The 14911-nt window shown below is 34.2% G+C and overlaps 3 protein-coding genes across 8 annotated transcripts in view; 2 read left to right on the forward strand and 1 right to left on the reverse strand.

The window, feature by feature from the left end:
• Positions 1-732: 732 nt before the first annotated feature.
• LOC116343978 lies at positions 733-2510 on the forward strand. Its single transcript, XM_031772324.1, has 5 exons — positions 733-938; positions 1002-1129; positions 1226-1249; positions 1341-1652; positions 1727-2510. Exons 1-5 carry the CDS (start codon positions 772-774, stop codon positions 2383-2385), a joined length of 1290 nt encoding a protein of 429 aa, XP_031628184.1. The 5' UTR covers positions 733-771; the 3' UTR covers positions 2386-2510.
• Positions 2511-2928: 418 nt separating this feature from the next.
• LOC116344188 lies at positions 2929-4855 on the forward strand. Its single transcript, XM_031772622.1, has 5 exons — positions 2929-3202; positions 3274-3401; positions 3496-3519; positions 3710-4027; positions 4103-4855. The coding sequence occupies exons 1-5, from the start codon at positions 3027-3029 to the stop codon at positions 4771-4773; spliced, it is 1317 nt and encodes a 438-aa protein (XP_031628482.1). The 5' UTR covers positions 2929-3026; the 3' UTR covers positions 4774-4855.
• Positions 4856-9252: 4397 nt separating this feature from the next.
• Positions 9253-14911, reverse strand: part of LOC116343572 (dorsal-ventral patterning protein Sog) — a 71441-nt gene continuing 65782 nt past the window's right edge. For all 6 annotated transcript variants that reach the window (XM_031771717.1, XM_031771719.1, XM_031771721.1 and 3 more), the window contains 5 exons: positions 12399-12467; positions 10431-12242; positions 10099-10343; positions 9814-10020; positions 9253-9728 (listed from right to left, as the gene is read on the reverse strand). In XM_031771717.1, coding sequence (XP_031627577.1) covers positions 9498-9728; positions 9814-10020; positions 10099-10343; positions 10431-12242; positions 12399-12467 — 2564 coding nt within the window. In that variant the 3' untranslated portion in view covers positions 9253-9497. The remainder of the gene's footprint in view (positions 9729-9813; positions 10021-10098; positions 10344-10430; positions 12243-12398; positions 12468-14911) is intronic.

Here is a 14911-nt window from a genome sequence, read left to right on the forward strand (position 1 = left end):
ATTTTTCCAAACTCTCGAATGTTTTGAGTTCTTAGAGAGCACTCTCAGTGTCTCAGCTCGTTTGCATAACTTTCAATCTTGACTTTTAGTTCGTAGAATTGGCTTAGCCGTCATATAAATACCTTTGGATCTAATATTTTTTCAATTCACTTGCCAGCCTGCCAAATCGACAATTCGAAAAAAAATCTCGAAAATCACAAAAATGTTCTATTGTATAATACAATTTGTATTAAACATGTTTAATATGATGCTGCAACATCAGAAATCGAAACACCATGGAAAAACAACGATAGGCGTTTTACATTATTTAGCTTATCAGCTAAAACTGATGAAATACTTTACGTTGCTTTAGCAATACAAAATTCACTTTGGGTATGAAAAAATTCGTATTGGATTTGAAGAGAAATATTACACAAATTTCTCTTCAATCCAAACATTTTTAACAAAACTTAACTCAAATTGCTTATTCTTCTGAACTTCAATTACTGTACTTGATAATAACACGTAAATGTATACACGTGTCCTATATAAGAAAAATGAAAAATTTTAAGAATTCATTTGATATTGATGATAGGTATACTTGTAAATTGGAATAAAAACAGATGTGTCATTGAAAAATTCTGTTTTTTAAAATGAGCTTAGTTGGCAGTCCAACTCAGAAAAATAATCATTTCTCTCTCACTCTTCCTTATAAATAGGCTCCGTTTTCAAAGAATACAGTTAGTTTAATTTCGCTTGACTCAGTGGTCGTTTCGTTCAAAATATATTGAAATGATTTTGTACACGCTTGTTTTTGTGGCATTTTTAAATGGATGTCATGGTGGCGGTGGCGGTGGCGGTGGTTGCTTTTCTACGGCAAGCACGAGTGGCGATTTTAATATTGATGAATTCGAATATCAAGGAGATTCAATTATATTTGCGTGCATAATAGCTGATTCGTAAGTATTCCAAGTTTTTTTTTTTTTCATTTCTTTCCAAAACGCATTCCCATTACACCTCAGCCAACCTGAATTTCACATGACTGAAGTAAACGGAAGCATTCCTTCAGCCTTAGTTGATCGACTAGATAATGGAAGAGATCTATCGTTGTTTTTTCATGACGTTAAGAATGTGGTAGATTCATCATGCGGTAAACATAATCCTTCAATTAAACAACACAAAACGAAATGATTTTTTCAACAAAACTTGATTCATATTTTTTATTTTTAACACTTTCTTTTCATAGTTTTACTTCGTTCATTTGCTAACGGTGAGTTTCTCTTAATATAAATAATTGTGTAAAATATCAATTCAATTTCATTTTTACAATTGTTTGAGTCTTATGATTTTTCCGCCCTTAGAATGGTCCAGAAGATCCAACAACAATATTTGCATTATTTCGTATGCCTACACAACAAGTACATCTAAAGTGTTAAAAATGTATCCTATTGTAAATCAAATGGTAAAAACTGGGCGACTTGAATATGTGGCGAAGATGACACGGGATTTGGTGTTTAATGTACGTGGAAAATGTTTAGAAACGCCGGAAAGACGATGTCTCAAAAATCTATCACAGGTTGATATCAGTGGTTTTAGTTTTGGTGCGCATATCGCTGGAAAAACTTGTCAATACCTGTTCACGAGAACGGGCGAGAGGGTCCGAATGCTGTTAGGTATGTACTCTATTCACACATTATGAAAATTAAATAGAAGAAAGTACCTTAACAAATGTGTTGATTTCAAACAGCTTTAGATCCGATAAAAACGCCCCTCTTCGGAGCAAAAATAAAAGATTCCATTATGAAAGGTATTGCTGATTATGTTCAAGTAGTTCACACCTCCAAAAATGTGGGGATATGGGACCAAATTGGAGATGTGGATATCTATGTAAAATATGAGAAACAGAAAAATTTGACTTCCTTAAATGATGAACATGGACTCGCATTTTTCATACATGTTGGAATATCAACTAAGCGACTTAACATGTGGGCGTCTCAAAGTGAAAATGGAAAGGGTGATATGTGGCGATATGTTGGTAGGACATTGTCGGATAATGAATGCAGAATCGGTGTATATGCTGCTCTGAACCCGATTCACAGGGGAAATAAATTTGGTCTTTCTTTGAAGAGACGTGGTAAAGAGTTCTGGGAGGGACTTGGAAAATATGCTGATGATGAAATCCTTTTGGGGACTCAAGATGTTGAAAAAGAAGAGAATATATCGAACGACCCAGATAGCAATATATGCATATTATGCTGCGAAAATCAGAAAGATACCATTTTATACCCGTGTAAACATAAGCACACTTGTATTGCTTGTTGGAAAAAGTGGAAAGCTGAAAGGAGATTAAACGCAACATGTCCATTTTGTACACGCAAAGTTACTGAAGTGGAAGTCATAAACTAAGTTTTTGGTACGTTTGCACTTTGAACACCATTTCGCTTCGAATTGTTCATATTTCTGAATTGATTATTTAAAATGGAAATTTTCCGATTAAAATAAAGTCCATTTTTATGATAATGAATAACATATAATATTTTGAATTACTCCTTGATTTTCGAAAACTTTATGCAAAGAATGACTAACGGGACCCAACATATTTGATAGATAATCTCAAATTGTCAGCATTCAAAATAAATAACGTTTTATTTGAAGTAAAAAAAAATTGAAAAAAAAACAACAAAAAAATTATAAAAAATTACAAATATTCGCTATGAAAAAGTGCTTGAAATTGGATTATGAATATATTCATCAATTTTCAATGTTCACCAGCTTAATGATTTACTTGTTTACGAATTTGTATCATCTTTTATAATGAATTTAGAGAAAATTTTATTATTCTTTTACGTCATTTATTATGGAGAAATTTATGACACAGATGTGCTTAGTTGGCAATTCAAATAAGTTCAATGTCGAACAATCATTTCTATCTCTTATAAACATCGTCCTTATGAAAGCACTGTTTAATAAAGTGCGATCGCTAAATTCGGTTGTATTCAGTTTTGATGAAAATACTTGGAGCAAAGTGACAAAAGATAAACGAAAAAATGATTATTTTCGTGTATACGGTCATTTGTGCAGTATTTCTAAGCGAGCGTAATGGTGCTTTTGGTGGTGCCATTTCTTCGAAGAACTCAATGCCAATAACAGGCGATGATTTTAATATTGATGAACTCGTATATCAAGGAGATCCCATTAAATTTTCGTGTATAACAACAGATTCGTAAGTATTCCAAGTTTTGGATTTTTTATTCTGTTTTCATTTTCCTTTAACTCATCCGTATTACTTTGCAGACAACACGAATTTTACATAACTGATGTAAATGGAAGCATTCCGTCAGCTTTAGTTGAACGACTAACTAATGGAAAGGATCTATCGTTGTTTTTTCATGATTTTATGTATACAGTCGACTCTTCATTCGGTAAATTTTCCATTCTGATGAAACTCCCAAACATTTTATCATTCTAAAGCTCTTTCAATCAAACATGTAATTTTATACCGTTTATTTTTCATAGATCTGCTTTATGCGTTTGCTAAAGGTACGTTATTTTTTCTCTCTCTCCATCTCTTTCTTCATTTTTCTGTGGTTTTCTAAGAAACAGCTGTAAAAAAATTAATTTAAATTCCTTCAAAAACACATTAGGTGTCTGTGTGATTTACATGCATTATAAAGTGACTCACTCAAGGCTCAAGGCTTACATTATAAAATTGCAATTTTATACTTTTCAGAATGGTACCAGGCATCCGAAAAAAATATTTGTATCGTCTCGTATGCATATTCAAAAAGTTCATCGAAACCCTTAAGCATGAATCTTATTTTAAGTAAAATGGTGGCAACACGACGACTTGAATATGCGGCAAAGATGACACGCGATTTGTTATTGGGAGTACGACAAAATTGTCTTAATATCAAATGGTATAAAAGGTCATGCCTAAAACATTTGTCACAAGTTGATGTGACTGGTTTTGGATTCGGTGCACACATTGCCAGCCGAACTTGTCAATACTTGTTTGAAAAAACCAGCGAAAAGGTCCGATTGCTATTGGGTATGTATTCTATGCAAAGCTTCACCAAATTGAATAGAGAAATGTATTCTTAACGAATGAATCGATTTCAAATAGCTTTGGATCCTTTGAGATCACCTCCCATTGGAGCAAGAATAAAGAATACCATCAAGAAAGGAATTGCTAGCTATGTTCAAGTTATTCATACCTCCCAAATGTTTGGAATATGGGATAAAATTGGAGATATGGACATATACGTAAAATATGAGCCCGAGAAGAACTTACTTGCTATAAATGATGAGCATTTAGTTGCATTTTTCATTCATCTTGCAACATCTACTAAGCGACTTTTTATGGCGGCCAAAGTGAGTGTAAACGGCAATGGCACCGTATTGAGAAGTAATGGACCAACGTCTGTTCAACCAATAAATTTTGATTATATAATCGGTGTGTATGGTAGACATGACTGGGTTTGTGATGGAGATGTATTTGGCCTTTCGTTAATAAATCGTAACACAGTTTTCTGGGGTGCAATTGGCAACTTTTCCAAACACGAAATCTTTTTGGGGACTCAGGCACTTGAAAAAGATAAAAGTGTATCGGAAGACAGCGATGATTGCATATTATGCTTTGAAAATGAGAAAAATGCCCTTTTACTACCATGTAATCATCGGGAAATATGTCATTCTTGTTGGGATATGTGGGAAGATATGCCACGAGACTCAGTATATTCAACGTGTCCAATTTGCAGACAAGAAGTGGATGAGGTAAAGATCAAAAGTGGATAGGATTTTGCCAACTTTCCTCAACATTTTGTCACTTGATACTTTGATACAAAAATTGAAATAAACAACAAAACAACAAAATAGAGTTTCATTTTTATTCTTATTTGACACCATTCAAGACACTAATTCAGAAATAAATACTGAACCCTTCATAAACATTTAGTTCAAATGAAAAATTGACGCGAAAAAAGATAGTATTTAATTGCTATAGAGCAAAGTAAAAGTTGCACCAGTTTGCACACCTCAACGAATAAGACTCATTTTATTGAAACTGTTCTAGGTGTAATCGTTGTATATTCATCGCAAAGTGTTCTTCCATCTTCGAGAAGTTGTAAAAAAGAAGAACTTTTGATTGACTGAAAGTGCTAATAAAATTTTCGCAGAAACATGTAGTATTGAAAAGTATTGTTAACCTTAAAAAAATCCATAATATATGGTAATTATATAATAAGTATAAATAAATTAATAATATGATGGTATAAAAAAATCCAAATTGTTCACTCACAATCTGAAAATGAGAAAATAAAATTACACTTCATACATGTGTTGTACAAATGATAAAAGTAGAAAAATTAACCTTTTTGAAAACTTCACAATTGCATTTGGCACCAGCGAGCCCCTCAAGATGGATCTCCTTTTGAGTGAGTGCAAGAAAGATGGCCATATCATTTTTCAAATTTAGCTTGTACCATGCCATTTGGTACATTGTATGTCCGACTTCTTCAAATCGTTCAACTATTTTGCCGCCAGTATAGCAAAATATGTACAGTAAACTTATTGCCATAGATGTCGGAGTCATCACTTTCAGGATGAATAGAAAATCTGCATCCGCAAAAGACTTGAAGACGTCTCAAAATAAAAAGTAGAATCGAAAAAATTAAATAAAATTATTCCACTTACTTCATTCATCTGCAAAAATAAGCTTCCAAACGTAATGATCGCAAATAGAATATAAGTGAAAATGAGACCACGAGCATCATTCGAGAACTTAACCATATAACTGGATATGAAAGAAGACAATGTATTAGATTGGATCGCACAATTGTGGGTATTTGCACTTAACTCTTTGACCACAAAATAAAATTCCATAATTTCGTACAATTTCCTTCGCAGTTTAATATTATCTTCACGCGTTAACTTATCGGGATCCATTTCGATCAGTTCTGTATTCAATTTGAATAGTTGCCTTTTAATGTCCGAAATAAAAGCCAAGACGAAAAAACAAACTCCAACGATATAACCCATAGTACACAATAAAATATATACTGTGGTAAGTGCCGCCAATACTTGAATTGAATATGCCGTCAAATAACCAGTCAGTGTTTGCTGATTGAATGGAAAACTTAAAGACAAATGAATTTTAAAAGTCTAGCACCATTCGCCTCTGATTATGATTGATTGCACTTACGTTCCCGGGAAAATTAATAAAAACGACTCCTTTGAATGACCCAAGAAAAAGTACTTGACAAGTGACACACAAATACTCGGCACACTAAACATAAAGATGATCAAAGACCTTGCGATTTTATTGTACATTTTGAGCATCATTTCCATTTGGTCATCAGCTTTTTCGTAGATGAGTCGACCGACATTGTTCTGAATTTCTATTGAGTAATTATTATTTTTTTCAAATGAAACTTTCACCACACGCGTATAATTAAAAGACTTACTGGTTCCGATTATTGCCTCAAGTTCCACTAAATGATTGAGAAACCTTTTGTTGTTCGTCATATAAATCGTGTACCACGATAAGAAAAGTGTTACACTATGTATTATGTAGTAGGAGCATTCAACATATTCACGAAATAATTGAGCCGTGAATGCAAAATACCACAAACACGATTCCAATATTGCAATGGACATTCCATAAAATATACATCTAGCTATGACACCGTAGGTTTTGTCCCAAATATTCGAGTTTGATTGAAATATTCCTAAGCGGCGGAAATACATAATCAACAAATCCAAGGATTTCATAATTCAAATAGTTTTTAAATGATAACACACTGTAACAAATACTTGAAATTATTTAGAAGGTCTGTTTATTTTGGATGTCAAAATATAACTATTAACATAAACTCGTTTCACGAATCTTTTATGCATTTTTATATGTATCTATTTCTTTCATTTTTCATTATGTATGACTTAAACATTTTCGTATACATTGGTTGTTGTCACGTGCTATTTTTCATTATTTTAATGGTTGTTAATAGTCTGAATTGTGCTTCCGAAATTGTTTTAATCAATTTTGAAAATATAAATTAACTAGATAACAGCCGAGAGTGAAAAGTGAATTTTATGAAATCATGCAAACGTAAGCATATAATTTCATCGGAAGTGCGATTAAAATGGATTCAAAAACGTATAATAACGGCACATTCTCATAAATATTTAAAAATAACGTGTGCTACTTTAGTGAAGCGTAGCACCGTGTTTTGAGTCATTTTAAATAATTTTCTTATTCTGATTTGTTTTGGATGACCTTTTTGGTTTTTAATAATATGGATAAGAGTTGTGAAAGGTATACTATTACTTTCGGCAATTTGAATCATTACAACGATTATAATTGTTTATATCTTGAATTTGCTTATTAAAATCGGTTTTGTTTTCAAGTAATGAAATAATTGTGTTAAATGATTGCTTTTCATATAAATATTTAAGTTGCTGATGACATGAATGATCCCAAAACAATGGAATTTAAATTTATTTATGAAGAAACTCTAACGCACGAGATGGACAAAATGAGAATTGGAGAAAAGCATCAAGCTCAAGAGGTTTTTACTTACCTTGTACATAATGTGGACATTTACCTTGAGTGATTCAAGCATTTTAAGCCAATTTTCGATTTAATAAAGTTATAATCAAAAGCATCATTATAATTTGAAGTACTAAGACTCTTGGTAGATAGCATTTAAAAAGAAGAAATACCAAGAATTCTTTACCTTCAGATTCAAATATCGTCCCTTTTGCATTTCTTATCATATTTTCGAAGCTTAATTTGTCTGAAATGTTAAGAAAAATGTCTCAAGTCCCATCCAGATAAAAGCCAGAAATAATAAGACATTATGCAAATTATGTTCATCCGATGCTTAATGAACGCTCTAGACATACTTCGACGATAAAAACTCTGTTATTGTTTAGTTTGTTTTTCGCAAAAAAAAAATGATAACTTTATTTCTCATTTTGAATTAGTAAGTACGAAAGCGCACTTTTGCTTTTTTTAAAAATATTATAAATTAAATGAAACACAATTATGATTATAAGCTAATTTCCATTGTTCTTTCGAAAAAAAATCGCTCTAATTGCTTGTATCGATTAACTATCGGAACATTTCGACCGTCTCCGCGCGCAAAAATGACTAAAACCTTCGATTTTCTAAATTACATAATTTGATTATTTAAAAGAAAATTGCTCGTTGACGGTGTGTGTGTGTGTGTGGATTCAATTGAAACTGAGTTAGATCTGTTTTCAGAATGAGTGAGAAGGGAGTATACAGTACAATTTGTAAGTGTTGAAAAAAAAAACTAATTTCGATTTATGTATGTTATTCCCAAAATGAAATGAGCAACAAAACATTTACATATTTTATTAATTAATTTTTTGGCATTTTGATCAAGTACAAAATTTACGTGACAAATCATGTGCAACTTAATCTTTCCGAATTAAAGAAATGACAAGTGGCTTATCATTTATTTTTATTTGTTTGTCAAAATTCCTCTCTAAAGTCATTGGTCCAACTCTTTACACTTCATTTTTTTTAAATAGAAAATCCTATATTACACATGTGTGAGTTATATATTCTTATTTTGCTTTAAAGTTTACTGCAAAACAAAAACAAAGAAAAAAAAATTGATGTTAAATACAAAAAAAAAGTCGTCTACACATATACAATGCTAATTATTGTTCTTGGTTTATTTAGCGCGTGTACCTGCTTACAATGCGTACTATCACTATTCAAACTGAACCGTTCGACTAGCAACCGCGCACACAAAAATTAATAATACAAAAAAAATGTAATCCCTTTTTGCCGACCGTATTATCGGAATAAATAGAGTGTGCACAAGTGACAAACAATTTGAAATTCGTTATGAAATTTTTCATCTAATTTAGATGAAAAACTCAACATTACTAGAGTTTGGCAAAAATGGGAAATTTTGCTTGTTTTATTTTTATGTGCGAGTTTGTGTCGGATCTTAGCAAGCGGTTTCAATTCATCAATTCTTTTTTTTTCGTTTATTTTCAAACTATTTAATTTTATTTAAGCATAATAACTATCATCATGCATCAAAAATGTTCATATCATTTGTCCAATTGCTTTTCAACCTTTTTTCTTTCAAAATGAAAAAAACACAAGTGTCTCTCTGTAATTGTCTTCTAAAAGCTAAAAAAAACAGGAAAACTAAAAAATATAGTTTTTGTTTGGTGTGAGTGTTTGTGTGGCGGTATGTGTGTGTGTCTGCTTTTTGTTTTGTATGGATGTGGGTGTGTGTGTGTGTGTTTATGTGTCTGTGTGCATTTCTTAAATGAAAAGATGATGAAAATGTTGCCTAAATCGAATTGTCTCTTGAATTTTTTTTAAACGTTTTGTTCTACAGCAGATTCCTGTGATTTAGTTTGTTCAGATTTGATTCAATTTTTAATGTGAAAATTGCTTGTTTGTTCGTTTTCTGAAGAAAAAAAAATTTGGCTTAGTACATATATAATGATGGATGACTTGATTGGCGCGTTCAACTCTTTGAATTGCCAGGGGATCTTTGTTGTTGCCGGTCAATTTGTCGTTCTCGTTGCTGACGTTGCTTTTGCTTTTGATGCCGTCGCGAACGACATTGTGATAAACAACAATCATCGGCATTTTCATGGAGCGGTGATGGTGTTAGTCCATTTAGACGATTTCGTGCCGCACTTTTGTTGCAGGCTGCACGAGCACAACGCTTGCGATCACATTTTATGATTGAATCCTGTAATCAGAAAGAAACATCCCATGTTAATGGACTGGTTTGCAAAAAGAAAGAAGTTTTCACATGTTTATCGACGATGACTTACTTTACATCTGCATTTAACGCATTTTTGTTCGCCGTGCGACGGAATTGTTGGGTGCCATTCATGTCCATTTTCATAGAAGTTGTTTGTCATCTTGCAACCTCCATGTGATAAAATTTCTTCGACCGATTTGATTGTACCTTTCTTTGTGCCTTGATCACCCATCAATTCGGGATCGTGTGCCTTCTTCTCCACTGGTGCTTCTTTCACCTGAAAATTAAATTCCATTTTTTTAGTAAACAAGTTGTTGTGAAGGAATAGAAACTTCTTCGAAAATCGTATTCTTACCTCGGGGCATTTCCGGCAACAAGCGCTTTTATTCGGACGATATGCAATTTTGTCTGAGCATGCAAGCGGGGGGCATTGTACGCGTGGACATTTAACTTCCAGTGTGATTGGATTGCATGTGCAAGTGGCGCATCGATCAAATCCATTTGGTGGAAGATATGGATACCATGATGACCCAGCTGCATGGAATTGATCACCCAAACGACAACCACGTGTTACATTCGAATTGATATCCATTTCTTTCGCTATATGTGAATGAAATCGATTTATTTAAGTAAATTCATAAGTAAAACGCCAACACGTAAAATCGTAAAATCCAAAAAAATACTCACGTGAACAAGATGGGCAACATTCACCCTTGCGCGGTGGTCGTAATTCACCCTCTTTGCAATCCAACGGCGGACATTCTAGTTTATCGCACTTCACTCGACCGTAAATACAAGCGCACATGCTGCACGTTTCCAAACCATTTTGCCATTGTTCGCCTTCGTCATAAAATCGGCCCGAATGATAGCATTTTGGATCGGTTGGTACATTATTATCGGTATGATCATTTGGGCCTAAATCACCAACTCGATTCGTATCGATTCCGGGCATTGTGCATTGAATTGGAATTTTAACCGATCTCAATTTACCCTTCAATAAATGTGTGCCACTCTCTTTAGCTTTAACTTGTAAATAACACACGCTTGTCTCCAATTTTGATAGTTCATATGCTGACATTCCCATCACGAAACCTTCCAAATACTCGCCTTTGAATTCTTCTAAAATTTTTGTCGTAACTGGTGCATTAATGGCCTCAAGTGGTTTCTCCTCCAAGTATAATTCAAGGCCCTGTTGTGCATTATAACTGTTCAATGTGATTTCATAGTGAAGTGTACATTCGTTATCAACAGCAACCCATGCCATACCAACTAGATGTGCCGGTGCATTCGAGTCCAAACGTTTTAAAATGATTGGTTCTTCTGAGTCACGTGCATCGGCTAATTGTCTTCCAATCAATCGTCCTCGTATTAAATTCTGTTCATTTTCCGTGGCAATATTAATGGCTAAATTGTTTGCATACAATGGTTCCAAAACTCGTGGACCCATTCGATCAAGTACACCGATTGCATTGTTAAAACTCAGCGATGGTGTCAAATCTTCTAAATCAGTTTTACGCTTAACGCTATCGTCAACCAATGTGATGAGCGGGCTCTCTTGCAATTTCAAATCGTCCGTGTAAATGTTGTAAACAAGAGCACCGTCACGATTCATATAAGCCCATGCTAATCCGCTGGTCGTTGTTTTCGATTCGGTTGTTGTTGGTGCTAAAACTGTTTGATAAATCTCGCATGTTGCTCGCGTTAAAATCGATCCTTGAATATGAATTTCTGGTCGTCGTCGTGATTCCACAATCAAATTCAATTTACCGCGAGTCAATGATCGTAAATCTTGTGTCGTTACCGGCGATGAGAATTCAATAACATTATAGTCATAATTGGATTTTTTTACAACGACCGTATCTTGAAGAACTTTTTGCTTTTTATCGGCTATTTCGAGGCGAACATTTAGCGGAACATCGGCACTCTCATTAAGGAATAAACCATTCAAAACTAATGTTAAATGAATCGATGATGTTGCACCGCTGCTTGTTGACACAACAGCCGTTCCACCGGCTCCATTTAGCTCTTTCAGAACAACACCTTTGTCAGATGGTGCCTCAAGCAACGATGTAAACAATTCACTTGATAATGCTGGATACTTTGAAATTTTGCCAGCCAATGCGAGTTCAGCATGTAATTTTGAACCCCATAACAACACAACATTCATCTCTTCGTCGCGCAATTGACGTCGATATTCGCGTGGAACGCGTCTCCATACGCCGCAAACTTTTCCGGTTGCATTCTGATAGACGCTGAATATATTGCTCGATTGTACCAAAATGATTTCTTCGAGAATATGACCAGTTTCATCGATGAATTGAATGGCACGTGGACGGCTTGCTCGTTCCGATACATAAAATGAGAAATACAAATTCTTCTTGTGGAACGTAAAACGACCGGTTGCAATAATATTTAATGGGTTGTTAGTAACGTAAGGCGTTTTAATTTCCTCACGATTCAAGAAATACGATGTGCGTGTGGTTAACAGAGCACCAAAATCTATTGGCATCAACCATAAAAGAGAGAGAGAAATCGAAAGAAGAATCTCATTAGCAATGTAGAAAAAATATCTTGCAGCAAATATGAAATAAAACACGAAAAATTGCGGGAAAAAACCCCGATGATAATCTAAAAATAAAAAAGTTTTCTACTTACGTTTCATATTTTTTTCTTCCTCTTCTTGTGTTTGCAGCACTGGTACATCTTGTGCTAGTTCTTGTTGTTCTGTAATAATAAAGCAAGTAAAACGTATTTATTAGTTTTGCTGACTAAATATGGCACATAAATTCATTTCGCCTAGTTGCCTTTGCTGCGCTTGCAATGATACGTGTGTTCGCGCATCAAGCGCTCATAACTTTTATATATATATATATCTGTCTCTCTGTATAATATGAATTATGTTAAAGCGCCACTGTCTACCCAGACGGTTAATTCTTCAATTCAAGACGACATCAGCAGCTTTGTAAAACGAACTCAAAATTACGTGGCCTGAGGAGATTTTTGCTGCTCTCTCTCTCTCTCTCGCTCTTCATTTAATACTATTCATACACACATACACATACGCGCGTGCATCACAGACACACCATATTTTTATGCAATTGATTTCTTCTTCTGATGCATACAATACAATCGAATCAAAAGACGACCTTTTTTTCATCTGCTTTTAAGAAGTAAAATCAGATCCAATTCACAACGCACAATCATGTTTTTTTACATTGTTCGTGCATCTCACTTCGGATAGAATCTGGTTGTGCCCAAATTCGTCGGTCCTTGAATAACGAATCTCTTTGGATCACACGATGCATTATGTATAAAACAGCAAAGCGTCTACCTCTAGGTCTACTACCTTGATCTCAAGTGCTCATCAAGTCAAGAAGAGAAAAAAAAGAGAGAGATATTAATCGAGTGCTTAAAGCAGACAATTACCTCAATTTGAATGTGTTTTTCATTGCAATTTTCATCGTTGAAAAACCAGTATCCAGTTGGAGAAGGAATAACAGGTAAATTCTTCACAATGTGGTTCAATAGATCCAAACAACAATGGAATTTTATCAAATCAAATAAACGGTGAAATCGAGCGAGAATACAAACGATCATTAGCTCAAATTTCATTTGATTTCAAAAGACTCTTTTTTTTCTAAAATGAGAAAAACGACTGCGATGATCCATCGATGGAATTTATATTCGAAATTGACATAGCACATTTTTAAAAAAACTGTTCTATTCTGATGCCATTTATGACGTATTTTGTCACATAATAAATGTGGAACAAACGAATTAATTCCAGTTTCGACGTGTAAAAATTATACATTAATTTTTTCCGAGAATATCAGTTCAGAGACAAATCGGCAACAAAACGCACAAATCTCTTTCATTCAACTAACGTATGAATGAATGTGATTTTTTGTGTGTCTTCTTTTTTTTTTGTGTAAATTCGACATTGAGATGAAAGCAAGGAGCATTTTTAAGCCTGTTTTTGATTACATTCGGAGATTTTCATTCTTTCTTTTTCTTCTTCTGCGTGCGTATTGTTTGTACGAAATGTAGTGATGCCGAAAGAGCCATGATGACACGTTTTCTATATAGCGAATAATGAAGGCGGTAAGTGTATGGAGAAGCAGAGGGAGAGAGAGAAACACACAAATATGCGTATATAACACCTAGTTTGCGCTACGCTGCAAATATTGAACCACCCACACGCATTGCACATCTCAGTCGGTTGAAAAATGCACAAAAGACATGAACGAAACCGAAAAGAAGAACGAATCTAATGAATAAGGTGTTTTATTTTTTTATTGTTCGTTCATCTAGTAGAGCCGCTTCCGCAATCCGTTCAACAATAGAAATTCCATTTCATTATGCACCTTTTGTCAAATACTATAACGAATGCATTCCATTTGGACGCACATCGAATCTTTCATTTTCTCTTCTTCTATCTTTTGAAGAAGAAGAAAAAACGTGCGATACGATGAGCCGCCGGCGCAGACTTCTCGGCGGTAAAATATCACAAACAACTGCAACGCAACCAGTGGCCATTGTCTTCGTTTGTTATTTTTTAATTCGGAATTATTGGTTTCCATTTTGTCTGAAGGATTCTTTATTGTCTGTTTTCACCTTTTCTTTCAACATTCCAACCTGCTGTCGACTAGTTTACACTTAGGTGGTTCAATTTACGAGAGCCGTAATTTTTTTTACCCATTACGTGTATTTCCGACACTTTTTCTTTCCTCTCCATTCAGTTGTTTGTAAAATCTCGGAAAAAACCCATTTGAATGACATTCTTGAGGAAGGAATTATTGTTAAGCTTCGAAGAATATTGCAACAAAAGATAGGAAATGAATGTAAGATGTTTTCTACGCCAGCATGTTGTCATGGACTTTTATTTGCTTCGGATAGTTTTCGGTTTGGTTGAAGTGCCAAAATTCATACGTTGAATAAAAATTCACGTTCATTCATGAATCTACTTGAAATGTGCGCTTCAATATTGTATTGAATTTTCACTTTGGTCAGTGTTTGCGACAACAATACAAACTAATAAGGACAGAGATTTCATTTGAACTCATTCCGATCGGTGCGAATTCATTGCACGTGTAAACATGCGGATCGCTTGTGATGATCACATAAACATCCGTTTGGTGTGCCCATTTCTGTATGGCTGACACACACCA

This window comes from Contarinia nasturtii, unplaced genomic scaffold, assembly GCF_009176525.2.
Source record: "Contarinia nasturtii isolate CC-2019 unplaced genomic scaffold, AAFC_CNas_1.1 Cnas_scaffold_1037, whole genome shotgun sequence".
In the NCBI taxonomy this organism is placed as follows: domain Eukaryota; kingdom Metazoa; phylum Arthropoda; class Insecta; order Diptera; family Cecidomyiidae; genus Contarinia; species Contarinia nasturtii.